Genomic DNA, 13788 nt, shown 5'->3' with positions numbered 1-13788 from the left:
CGGCTCAGAAGTCCTAGTGGACGTCCAGAATGTTGGTTTTGAAACTTGGCACTTGTACATCCTGTCGATTAGGACATCCAAGTGCTGAGAGGCAGGTTTTTTGATGTCTGGATGATTTGATTATGAGCCATATATCGTCCATTGGCAGGTAAAGTCAAGGAACCATGGGCTTAATCATATCAGGTGACCTTTGTAGGTGGAAAATTAAGGATCCACTAGTTCAATCATGGTAGATTTGGGATGGAGGTCAAGCAACAATTCACCTGAAAATGTTCTGTTGATATATCTTGTCACTTCTGGGGAATGGGAGGGCATTATTATACTCTAGTATTGGTCCCCAATAGGAAAAAAGCCAACCTCAAACAAATTGTGTACTCTCGTTGAGTCAACTTTCACCAGCTCTAATTAATCTTATACACCATTCAGATTCATAAACGGGGGAGAAAAAAGACTTCAAGAGCCCATGGGCGCAGGACTTTAGAGCAATCTTGTCCAGTCACCCCACAGTGAGCTATCATTAGTTTAAAAAATAACACTCCCTTATTGTGTTGAAAATTAATGATGCTTCATATTTTCACTTTAACTAGAGTAACTAAGTCCAACCACAATCTCTAAATGGTGAAAAAAAGTTACTTAGCTTGAGCAGATGGCAGTAAACTCTCATAAATCCTTAATGGAGCTTCCCCTTTCACTTCTATCTGAGCTTCTTCAAGAGCAAAAAGTATTTTCTAATCCTGACCAAAGGTTGTATTGAAATATGCCCACATAACTAACATGCCACTATTTGGCCTAGTATTGGTGACATCCCTAACACTTCTAGGGGAATGGACTGTTGGAATAGGGTTGAAGTCTAGTAATATTTCTTAACATGGAACATCAGTATGAAATTTAATTACATTTCTTGAAGTGTAGATTTCTCTGTTACAAAGCCCATCTTGGAGAATACGATGTATCCAGCATTAATCTTAATGAGCCAATTACCATATTATAAAATTTACTGCTAATTGGCTCATTTGCATTTGAATTACATTATCACTTAGTAACAATAAATTACGTGCCAATAATGCATGTCTGATGTAGGTGTTAGTTAGCATCTGCATTAGCCTGCTTTAATAAGCATTTAATGTGGGCATTAAACCTAATGCCCATTAGTACATAGACCCCTTAGGGAACTCTTAAAGGAAATTAGCAAGAGATGATATTTGATTTCTGATAACCGTATTGATATTAACAAGTTAGTGTGGGGCTATCTTGATATATTACATGCCTATGCTTAACAAATTTTTACAATAATTAAAGTCATATAAGTTAATGCTCAACAATTTTTGTGTACTCTTCAATTCACTGAGCTTTAATACTAAACTATATTAATACTGGAAAGATGTATTAAATTTATAATTGTTGCAGACAAAACTAGTAGACCAAAGATAAAATAAACTATTGAGCTTCAATAGTTCTCAAAGCAGCGGTCTGCTGTGGTGCAATATTGTGGTGGTTATTATTATAAAAGTCTTCAATATTCCTGTTTTGGCATTTTTTTGTATCTCAGAAATAAACAAAGACTATCAATTTTCTTAATAACTTACAAATACTGGTAGGATAACAGCCTCAAGAAACACTATTGTCCTTAGTCACTTAACCTATTTAGTCACTATTGTACATAGTCACTTAACATATTTAGGAGACTTTGACTCTTATTTTAGAAGCTCCATTCTTCTTTTAGAAGTCTGAAATCCAGCATTTAGATATTCATATAACATAGACATATAAATCCGTATTATATCTGGGATAGGTATGTCTAAAACTGCAGTACATCCATATGGGGAAGGGGGCAAGTCTGGGCATGCTTTGTGAGGGATTAGGGAGGGGCCAAAATGTAGATATACAACTCCAATTTCAGAAGGGGCATCTGTGTCCAAAAAGATGGACATCAACATTTAGATCTGCTTCCCTGGATGACGGTTTGTCTGTTTGTTTGTTTATTTATCACCCGCCCTTATCCAGGGCGAGTTACATAATAACATACAAAATAAGAAAAGTGATCTGATTGAACAGTGCTCTAATGACGGGATGAAGGGGTCACTTGCTTAATCCCCCAGTAACTGCTGCTCCCCCCCAGATGCTAAACTGGCAGGTGATACTGGGTTTTGTGACAGCTTTAGGAAATATGGATGTTCAAGGTAGAGAATGACAGGGTGGCTGTTACTCGCAGCTAGTCGCAGGTAACCCGCCGAAACTGTAGCCCCCCAAAAAATGGTTGTCGCGGGTATGGGGAGAAGGCCATTCACCGCCCCTTGGAGCGGTGAATGGCCTTGTCTCTGTAGTTAAGGGAGGGAGCGCATGCGGTCACTGATCGCACGGTCCAGCAGATCCTTCTCTTCTTACTACCGATTGCCACTGCTGTCCGTCTGAGCATCTCCCTCCCTCCCTTCTCCTTACCTTCATGGTGATTTCAATTTTGTTTCTACAAGCAGCTGGAGCCTTGAAGTTGCATGTTGCTGCCAGAAAGGTCTCCTCTGATGCAACTTCCTGTTTCCGGTTGCATCATAGGAGACCTTTCCAGCAGCCACACGCGACTTCAAGGCTCCGACTGCTTGTAGAAACAAAATTGAAATTTCCACGAAGATAAGGGAAAGGGAGGGAAATGCCTGGACAGACAGTGGGAGGGAAGGGGCTGCTGGACCGTGGGAAGGGTGCTGAAGGTGGGTGGATGGGGGGGTGGAGAGGAGATGACACTGAAGGGAATGGGGAGAGAGAGGGGGGAGAAGACACTGAAGAGAACTGGGGAAGAGAGAGTGGGGGGAAGAGAGAGTGGGGAGAAGATACTGAAGGGAAATGGGGAAGAGAGAGTGGTAAGACACTGAAGGGAACTGGGAAAGAGAGAGTGGGGAGAAGACGCTGAAGGGAAATGGAGAAGAGAGAGTGGGGAGAAGATGCTGAAAGGATCTGAGGAAGGGAGAGTGTGGGAGAAGATGCTGAAGGAAACTGGGGAAGAGAGAGTGGTGAGAAGATGCTGAAGGGAAATGGGGAAGAGAGAGATGCCAGCCTATGGGGGGAGCAGAGGGAAGAAGATGGGTGCCAGACCAATGGTGTTGGGGGTGGGGGTGAGGTGTAGGGAGAGATGGAAGGGCGAGAGAAAGACAGTGGATGGAAGGAATTGAATGAGGAGGAGATGTGGAAAGCAGAAATCAGACAACAAAGGTAGAAAAAAATTTCTATTTCTATTTATTTTATTTTGTGCTTTAGGATAAAGTAGTACAGAATATTAGTTGTGTTGATAAACATTTACAAACAAAGCCCTGCCAGCTGAACATCTCTTTCTCTAGTTCAGTAGCCAGAACTTTGATTTATAAAATGACAATTGTACAGAATATTTTTTCTTTTTATACTTTAATAAAATAAGTTCAGCATAAATCTATTTGAGGCTTGTGTGGATGAGATCAGATGGTTTTTTGGGGACGGGGACTGAGCTCACAGGGATGGGACAGGGATCTAGCTCATGGGGACTGGACTGGGATGGGGACTGAGCTTGCAGGGATGGGACGAGGACAGGGCGGAGATGGGGACAAATTTTTTTCCCTGTGTCATTCTCTAGTTCAAGGTACTAAAATGACTGAGAAACATTCAAATCTCAGCACATGGATATCTACAGTATAAACAGCACTCTTAACTAGGTGTTTTTAAAAATAAAATAGTGCCAGGATCCATGCCTAACTTAGGTGCAAAGATTTGCACCAACTGAAGCCTGGTGTAAATTTTCACACCTGATCAGGCACATTCTGTAGCAATGCTTGTAAATTCTTGGAAAGCCCATAATCTACCCATGTCCTCCCTTGGCCACACCCCCATTCTCAGATTACATATTAGAATTTACACACGTCCTTATAGAATACACTCAGCAGGATGTGAGCATAAATTCAAGATGTAAGCATAAATTCTAATTGTTGCCAATTAGCACCGAAAATTATATGTGCCCAATTATCAGTACAAATTTGTGCTCACTCAAATTTCCATGCACAAGTTTGAGTGCCATCTACACTGTAGATCAGTGGTTCTCAACCATCAGGCCACTCAGGTTTTCAGGCTATCCCTAATAAATATGCATGAGAGAGATTTGCATATAATGGAGGTGACAGGCATGCAGATCTGCTCCATACATATTCATTAGGGATATCCTGAAAACCCGAGTGGCCTGGTGATCCTCCAGGACAGGTTTGGGAACCACTGTTGTAGATAATGCTTAGCACTTTTTTGTGCCATATATAGAATTTTGTCCACAATGTATATAAGAGAGTAGTAAGGAACTAATTATGGCTTATATATACTGCATAATTATAGGATCTACATACTGAAATTCGAAGAGGTAAGGCAAGAAACCATACGCACTTTCGGGAAATTCAGTAAGGATGATACAACATTTGATAATGAGACATGCTAGTAGTTTGCAATTGAACTAGTTTTAATGCTTGATATCAATCAAGCTCATGGTTTGTGGCCTCTAAATGTTACACATGTAAAATACTATTTAAACACTGTTTAGAGACATGCCAGCCCTTTTCGTCTGCAATTTGATGTCCACGTGTTTAATAATAGTTGTTTCTAGACAAATACTTAGCTTTCAATGTTTAGCTCCTGATTGAACTGAAATTTCTACATCAGAAAATCTGTAAAATAGTACATTTTAAAATGTGGAATTGTTAGAAAATATAATTGTATATATAGCGTCTGCATGAGAGATCTATGTCATATCAAATCATAATGATCTTCATTTATTATACAGTATGTACATTAGAACTGAAAAAGACCCAAAGTCAAAAGAAATAGAGAGACACTGATAGATTCTAAAATACTAATCGTGCACAGTATAACCTTTTAAAAGTGAAAAAATATGAAATGCAGGTGTTTGTGTCTTAGAATATTATGTCTTCTGGGCTACTTTTGACAGGTCTGAGAAGGTATTCAATTACTTTAAAATATCAGCCTAGAATTGTCAAAAGGGAATGGCTTTTATTATATCAGGCACATAATTTTGTGGTAGACTATCCAGTATGATTTTCTTATTTATTTATTGATTAAAATAATTGCATACCATATTCATATCAATGCCATTGGTATAAGTCCAGGCATGCTGGAAGTACTCTTCAAGCCTCTGGCGCAAAGGGTTAGGAATTTGATGAAATCGAATAAATTCTTTTACTCGAAGCATCTGCATATGGTATCGGGCAGTTCCTGAATACAGTCTTTGGATAATTGCAGATACATTTCCAAAAATACTTGCATACATTAATGCTACATTAGAAAAAAAAAATAAAGAAAATAAAATTAATGTAGATTTTTTTCTACTTTTAGAAACATTTTTAGATGTTTCATTCATGACACATTCATGGAAATAGAAGCAGAGATTGAAGTGGGGTCATATAAAGCAGTAAGTAATATGTTCTTATATTATACATTGATTTATTCAACTCAAGATTTTGCCCAAAGTGGCTTTCAACATATTTAAAATATATTTCATAAATTCAAAATTCAATAACTAAAGGTTAAATATCCAGCTGATGGTAGTGAAAATTTTTTTTAGATGCTGTCAACTTTATGCCCGGATATTCAATGTTGGGCCATATCCAGGCACCAGAATAAAATCTCCTATTATCTAACATACCCTCATAAATAAGGATACTACTTTTCCATATTAGTCCACCCCCTCCAGGCAAATTTCCTAGCCCATGCTCCCTCTTGTCTCTTCTCTCTCTCTCTTTCAAAATGCCTATATATTGCATCCCCAGTCTTCATCCAAAGAGATGAAAAGAGTTAAAGGCATATAGCTGACTATGATAATCAGTTTTTGGCCTATAACCAAACCTCCCATGAAAAAAAGATCTTGTCAAGGTTCACAGAAAGCCAACCAGTGGCGTAGTAAAGGTGAAGGATGCCAGGGGCAGTGTCTCCCCCACCGCGCATGTGTCCCCTTCTACTTCCCTTTCCCTGTATCCTCCCCTTTGGCCCAAGGTCAGAAACTGAGGAGACTAAACCAGATTCTATCACAAAGATTCTCTACAGCGTATCCCTAACTATCGGGCATAGTGCTTACTTGCTTTTCTCAGTGTTTCTCTGCCCCTGGGGCTGTTTTCTGCTTCTCCAGAGCTAGACAGCATTAGCTACATCCACTGTGATGTCACAGTGGGGCGTTGTGGATATCCGAAGTCAGTGTCAGAGGGTGATTCTTTACAGTATTTTCCTATTGGGCATAGTGCTTATTTGCTTTTGTCAGTGTTTCTCTGTCCCCAAGACTGTTTCCTACTTCTCTACCCACTGTGATGTCCTTTGGGGCCTGCACTTGTCAATACAAGAGTTCATTGAGTTTAAGGTATTATACCTAATCTCTAAAGTGTTGAATGGTGATGGTTCATCAGTTCTAGCTTCTTTGTTTCAACAATACCATTCTTCATGCTCTTTGCGTTCTGAAGATTACTGGAAGGAGTTAAATCCTTTAAGCATGTGAAGCTAGTGACTAACATGCATGCCATGTTGTTCTCCATTCAGGGTGTATATCTGTGGAATGCTTTACTTGTAGAGGTCAGAACTTTGAAAACACTTCTTTTTGATTGTTCTTATCCGTCTCTGGCAGTCTTCAAGTCTACATTAAAAGCCCACCTCTTCGAAACTGCTTTCAACTAACTCCTTTCACCTTGGGTTCTACATCCCCAACTCAATATGTCATGTCTATCTGTCCAAGTTAGATTGTAAGCTCTTCTGAGCATGGACCGTCTATTAAATGTCAAATGTACAGTGCTGTATATGCCTTTCAGCGCTAGAGAAGTGATAAATAATAGCAGTATCTGTTTTTTTTTAAATAAGAACATAAGAATAGCCTTACTGGGCCAGACCAAAGGTCCATCAAGCCCAGTAGCCCGTTCTCACAGTGGCCTATCCAGGTCACGAGCAGTGTTCCCTCTAAGCGGGCGGGTGTTGTGAGCAAACTTTTTTCACTGTGAGCTAAAAATATCGGGCGCCAGCAAGTTATGAGCCAAATAAATATGTTGCTTTCTACCACAGAACTTCCTTACGTTTGTATGGAATCTATCCCCTTTCAACTTTAGAGAGTGCCCTCTCGTTCTCCCTGCCTTAGCTACTAAGTCTATTCCCTTCAGTACCTTGAATGTTTCTATCATGTCCCCTCTCAATCTCCTCTGCTCAAGGGAGAAGAGGCCCAGTTTCTCTAATCTTTCGCTGTACGGCAACTCCTCCAGCCCCTTAACCATTTTAGTTGCTCTTCTCTGGATCCTTTCGAGTAGTACCGTGTCCTTCTTAAAGTACCAGTGCTGGACGCAGTACTCCAGGTGAGGGCGTACCATGGCCCGGTACAGCAGCATGATAACCTTCTCTGTCTCTTCAGTCCAGCATCTGCCCCTTCCATTCACTGTCTGTCTTTCCCTGCCATCTCTCCTCCTGCCCCCCCCACCCCCCAATTTGGTCTAGCATCCATCATCTTCCTTCTGTTCCCCTCATGGTCTGGCATCTCTATCCTTCCCTCCCCCCTGTGGTTTTTAGCATATCTCTCTTCTCATTTCCTCCACTCAGATCTGATCATTCTCTGCTCTCTCTTCCCTTTTCTTCTCTGGTCTTCCTTCTCTATTTTCTGCCTCCATCTAAATTAAATTCTTTCTTACTATTTAGTCCCGTTTCCCTCTTTTCACTGTGTCTACACACAGCTTGTCACCCCTTTCCCTCACCCCTCCATTATCTTACTATTTTCTTCCCCCTTTATTTATCTCCTCCTTCCATCCAGTATGTGTTCTTTCCCCACTTCCATTCAGCATCTGCTCTCCCTTCTCAACTGACATCCATCTGCCTTCTGCTCTCTCTCCCTTCTTCTCACTTCCATCATCTGTCCCCTTCTCTCTCTCTCTCATCTCCTCCATTCCATCATCTGCCCCTTCTCTCTCTCTCTCTCTCTCCCCCCCCCCCAACTTCCATCATCTGCCCCCCTTCCCCTCACCTTTGTGGGTCACTTTCTTTCCCCTGAGGGTGGCTCATGTCACAGGGGAAGCTTTGGCCGAGCAGAACCGCTTGATTGACAGTGGAACTTACTTGATTGATGTCGATGCTGGGGCCCGTTGCCGTTTGAAGGAAAAAAAAAAAGGTGGAAAAAAGGAACCTGTAAAGGCGAGAGGAAGGAAACCTCCAGGACAGCTGCTTTTTGCCCTCCTTCAGCGGCCCAAGAGTTCAGACCAGCAGCGGCAGCTCTGTATGCTTTTAACTTCGGCACAGAGCTGCCCCTAATCAATAGTTTAGCGCGGTTTCATGAGGCAGCCTCGGGGCCTTTGATAGCCGGCCCGCTTCGATGATGCGATGTGGGCCGGCCTAGCAAAGGCCCCGAGGCTGCCTTATGAAACCGCGCTAAACTATTGATTAGGGGCAGCTCTGTGCCGAAGTTAAAAGCATACACAGCTGCCGCTGCTGGTCTGGAGGTGCGGAGACAAGGCAGGAGGCAAACGCGGTGGAAGGCAGGAGTCCCGGCGAAGGCAGGAGTCCCGGCACAGCGACTACAACAGGAAGTTGCAAGTCAGCTGACGCCGGCCTTTCGTTGCGGCGGGGACCGAATCCTTCGCGGACCGGCAAGATTTTGTTTGCGGACCGGCGGTTGAAGAACTGTGCTCTACACTGTGTGCGCTGTGACGAGAAACTTGTGCGCTGCGAGGTAATATTTTGAGCGCCAGCGCACCCCAGCGCAGCTTAGCGGGAACACTGAATTTTACCTGGCCAAAACCGAAGGTGTAGCAATATTCCATGCTATCGATACAGAGCAAGTAGTGGCTTCCCCCATGTCTTTCTCAATAACAGACTATGGACTTTTCCTCCAGGAACTTGTCCTAACCTTTCTTAAAACCAGCTATGCTGTCTGCTCTTACCACATCCTCTGGCAACGCGTTCCAGAGCTTAACTATTCTGATATTATATTGTTTCATTTTGTGATATTTCTTGTTTTACATATATTTTATTTTAACTTATTTTATTATTTATGTTTTTATTGTAACCTGCGCAGAACTGCTGGATGCAGCGGATAATACATTAAAAAAAAAAAAAAACTGTCAGTGTCAATGGCATCCATGTATGGTTTATTATTTTAATAATTTAGGGCTCCTTTTATAAAGCCATTACTGCAGTAATCTTTTCAATGCCCATAGGGATTTAATGGGTGTCAGTGTGTTTGCCGTGCGGCTGCTGCTACCGCGGCTTTGTAAAAGGTGGGGGTGGGGGAGAGAGCTAAAAAACAATTTGAAAATTACTTTTTTATGTGAGATCCTTAGGTAAAAGCTTACACCTGGCAAAAAAAAAGAGAAAAATCCCCACATAATTTTCAAAGTGATTGGATCTGCCTTATCTATGATGAAGAACCACTACTACTCATTATTTCAATGTATGAAATGCCTACATCATATCTTATAAAGAGATCCTTTTACAAGCTGTGAGAGAAATTGGCCTTAGTGCACCTTACTCATTTTTTTCTCCTGTGCTAAGGACATTTCAAGTGCAGCTGAAAAATGGCTGATTTTCTGAATTAATGGCCATGTGCTAATGTTGCCACCAGTAGGTGGCTTTTAACAAAATTAGTACATGAGCCCTTACTGCCATCTATTTTGTAGGTGGTAAGGGCTCACGCGTTAATACTGCGCTAATCAGTAAGTGTGCAGTTATGTTGATAAGTTGATAATCTGATTAGCGCAGAAATGCTGAGTCTCGATCCCCCCAGACAAGTCCCCTTGGTCAAAAAATTAAAAAACAAAACTTTTTTTTAGCATTTCGGTGGTGTGCACACATTTGAAACATACCATGGAATGACTTAGCTTGAGCTGCAGTAAGTTCACGTCAATGATTATCACAGCTTAGTAAATTGATCACAAAGTTTTTTATGTACCACTTATTAGGGATAGGCAGTCCTATTGTTTCCTGTATAGTTTTATTTGTTTTATGAGGGTTCTTCAAAAAGTTTCAGCATTTTCATGGGAAATGTTTGGGGTGAGAGAAGTGGTAACAGGGCATGTTGTAGAATGTCATGTGACTACCATATTTTTCGCTCCATAAGACACACCCTAGATTTAGACTAGGAAAACAAGAAAAAAAACCCATTCTGAACCAAATTATATACTAATATATACCAAGCTCTGCACCCAACCGCCCTCACTCCCTGCCAAGCTATGCACCCAACCCCACATTCCTTGCCAGGCTCTGCACCCTGTCTCCCCTTCCCTGCCAGGCTGTTCCTTTCATTTTTCATATACACACAATACACACAGCAAATATAATTTCTCAAAACTGACACATTTTGATCACTAAATTGAAAATAAAATAATTTTCCTACCTTTGTTGTCTGGTGATTTCATGAGTCTCCTTTCTTCCTTCCTTTCTTCACTCAGGCCCTATAATTGTCCCTTTCTATTCCCTCCCTCCCATGTCCCAAGTTCATGCCCCCCCCCCATCTCACTGCCTTCCAGCTTTTGTTCTTCGTCCTCCCTTCCTTCCATGTCCCGAGTTCGTGCACCCTCCTCCTCACTGCCTTCCAGCCTTTCTCCTTCATCCTCCCTACCATGCCAAAGCCTGACTACCCGCTGCCGATTACTCCTCCTCTGCCCCCAGTCTGCCACCGCTGCGCCGCAACTCCAGGAAAGGAAGGGAAGGGCCAGCGTACAGCAATTGCAAGTCGCTGGCCCACAAGCCTTCCCCTGACATCAGAACTGACATTGGGGAAAGGCTTATGGGCCGGCGACATGCAATTGCTGCACGATGGCCCTTCCCTTCCTGGAGTTGCAGCACAGTGGCAGTGAGCAGGGAGCAGCGGCAGGCAGGCGGGGTGGCGGGGAGCAGCGGCGGGGGTGGGCAGCAGTCAGCCTGTGTACCCCCAATGAGTAGGACATTTTAAAAAGGTACAACGGGGTGAGTGGGGGTGTTTAAAAAAAGTTACCTTCACTTCATAAGAAGCACCAAAATTTCCACCCAATTTTCAGTGGGAAAAAAGTGATCTTATGAAGTGAAAAATATGGTATTTAGTCAGGCAAGCTGGATCACCTGTGGAAAAGTGATATTATTTGCTTTTGAGATATTTAATAAATACTGTTTAAACAAAATCAAAGTGCGTAACCCTTTTGAAGATCCCTCGTAGTTTGGCCATGTTTTAATCACGAGAGCAAAGTTGTTGAGTGTACATTCTTTTGAAAGAGGGTGCACTATGTGTATAGATGTTGCACATTCTTAAAATAATGCACGCTTTGCGCCCATGTACAGTGTTTCATGCAAACAATGAAAACCCTCAAAACAGCAAATGATAAAATGTAATTTTTTGTGTTGTTTTTTTTTAATACTCATTCTCATTAAATAATAACATGCAATGACAATGACATGGGATATGTCATTGATATTTCTCATATTGCAAAAGAATGCCAATCCTTATCACTTATGAATTACCAAAAACAAAGCAGTAAACAAGCAACAAAAATAAACCTATTCCTTCCAGCATCAGTCTTCTTCCTTTGAAAATAACACATACATTCAAAAATCTTATAAATCATTAAACATTCTCAAAAGTGTAATCCAACTCTTCTATGGAATTCAGATGGCATATGACCAATATGAGAGCAATTTTTAAAACATCTACAGACTTGCATGCTCATTTTCAAACGCAAACACCCATTTAGTTTGTACAGATTGGAACTACTTGGAAAAGTACACACAAAGATCTGAAATGTACACACAAAGATCTGAAATTCACACCTCTGAATAGCTAACTTTGTCCTACTCCCAGAATCCCTTCTTTCTCTTGTGGATAAAATTATGTATGTTATAAAACATATCTCTCCACAGTAAAGCAATTTTCAAAAACACGTTTAACACACGTAAACATTCTAAACCAGTGGTATTCAACCCAGTCCTCAGGGACCACCTGGCCAGTCGGGTTTCAAAATCTTTGTCATCCATATTCATTGTGGATATCCTGAAAACCAGGTAGTCCGTGAGGACTGGGTTGAATACCAGTGTTCTAAACCACATAAACCTTCACAAATTGAAAATTTATATAGGAGTAAGAGAGACCTGGTTTTATAAATCAAATGCTGGTAACTTTTGTACCATATTCTGTCACACATCTTCATCACTGTTTGTCACTCTGGGTTACTAGTCAACTAATTCTTAGTTCTGAAATGGAGCACATTTTTTCCCCTTTCACCTCTAACAGAATGTAAGTATTAAACTTAATTATTTTCAGTTAATGGATAAAATAAATTAAACATACTTACAGCCGATCAACATGACACAAATGGAGAAGATTTTCTCGGAGTTGGTATTAGGAGACACATTTCCAAATCCTACACTTGTCAGACTACTAAAGGTGAAATAGAGCGCAGTCACATATTTATCCTTGATGGATGGTCCCGAACTCGTACTGTTGTTATATCGTTTTTTAATTTGGTCTCCTAGAGCATCCAACCAGCCAATTTTATGCACTAAATACGGTCTTTCCACATTCCCGATTGCATACCAAATGCAAGCAAGCCAGTGTGCAATCAGTGCAAATATGCACATCAACAACATCAAAACAGCAGCACCGTATTCTGAATATCTGTCCAGCTTCCGTGCAACTCTCACCAAACGGAGCAATCTGGCAGTTTTCAGGAGGCCAATGAGTGTTGTTGTCTGTAAAAATAAACACATGAAATTAGTGGTTAGTTATGCTATTTAGGGAGCATAATTATTGAGAAGTGTCCAACATATGTCAAAACAGTTATACGTTAAGAAGGAGATCTCGACGACAGTTGTAAAAGATGAACGTAAAAATTACAGCATTTTGGCAGACTAAAATAGTCCTAGGGCTCCTTTTACTATGCTGCGCTAGTGGTTTTAGCGCACGCGCTAGACGCTAATGCCAGCATTGAGCTGGCATTAGTTCTTGGCACGTAGCATGGGTTTAGCGCATGCGGCAATGCAGCGCGTGCTAAAAACGCTAGCACACCTTAGTAAAAGGAGCCCCTAGTACAGGGGTAGGGAACTCCGGTCCTCGAGAGCCATATTCCAGTCGGGTTTCAGGATTTCCCCAATGAATATGCATTGAAAGCAGTGCATGCAAATAGATCTCATGCATATTCATTGGGGAAATCCTGAAAACCCGACTGGAATACGGCTCTCGAGGACCGGAGTTCCCTACCCCTGTCCTAGTGTCAGAGGAAATGGAGAAGCACCGCAGATTTGACCCTATGATTCTCCACTCTGCTCAATTTTCTGATCCTCTTCCTCCAAACTTCAGGGCAGAGGGAAAACAACACTTCCTGTAGTGTTCTGTTCCTCTTCTGTCTGATTTTACATGTCAGAGTCAACACAAAGGTCCATTCAATAACATGGGACATGAAGAAAGACTAAAGAAATTGCGGCTGTACTCACTTGAGGAAAGAAGAGAACGGGGAGATATGATTGAAACGTACAAGTACATCACGGGACGCATCGAGTCAGAAGATGATATCTTCTGGCTCATGGGACCCTCGACCACCAGAGGGCATCCGCTGAAAATCAGGGGAGGGAAGTTTCAGGGCGACTCCAGGAAGTACTTCTTCACCGAAAGAGTGGTGGATCATTGGAACAAACTCCCACTCCAGGTAATAAAGGCCAGCAGCGTGACGGATTTTAAGAATAAATGGGATACTCACATGGGATCTTTAAGGGAGTAAATCCAGAGGGGGGGGATACTTGGAATGGGCAGACTTGGTGGGCTATAGCCCTTTTCTGCCGCTTTTTTCTATGTTTCTA

General features: G+C 41.7%; 1 protein-coding gene across 2 annotated transcripts in view; it reads right to left on the bottom strand.

The window, feature by feature from the left end:
* Positions 1-13788, bottom strand: part of KCNH7 (potassium voltage-gated channel subfamily H member 7) — a 457016-nt gene that overhangs the window by 86519 nt on the left and 356709 nt on the right. For both annotated transcript variants that reach the window (XM_033947144.1, XM_033947145.1), the window contains exons 9-10: positions 12288-12684; positions 5090-5289 (exon numbers count right to left, since the gene is read on the bottom strand). In XM_033947144.1, the coding sequence (XP_033803035.1) occupies positions 5090-5289; positions 12288-12684 (597 nt within the window). The remainder of the gene's footprint in view (positions 1-5089; positions 5290-12287; positions 12685-13788) is intronic.

The sequence above is a fragment of the Geotrypetes seraphini genome, chromosome 5 (genome assembly GCF_902459505.1).
Source record: "Geotrypetes seraphini chromosome 5, aGeoSer1.1, whole genome shotgun sequence".
Taxonomy (NCBI): Eukaryota; Metazoa; Chordata; class Amphibia; order Gymnophiona; family Dermophiidae; genus Geotrypetes; species Geotrypetes seraphini.
Note: the sequence above shows the minus strand (reverse complement) of the source record. Positions and strands in the feature narration are given on the sequence as shown.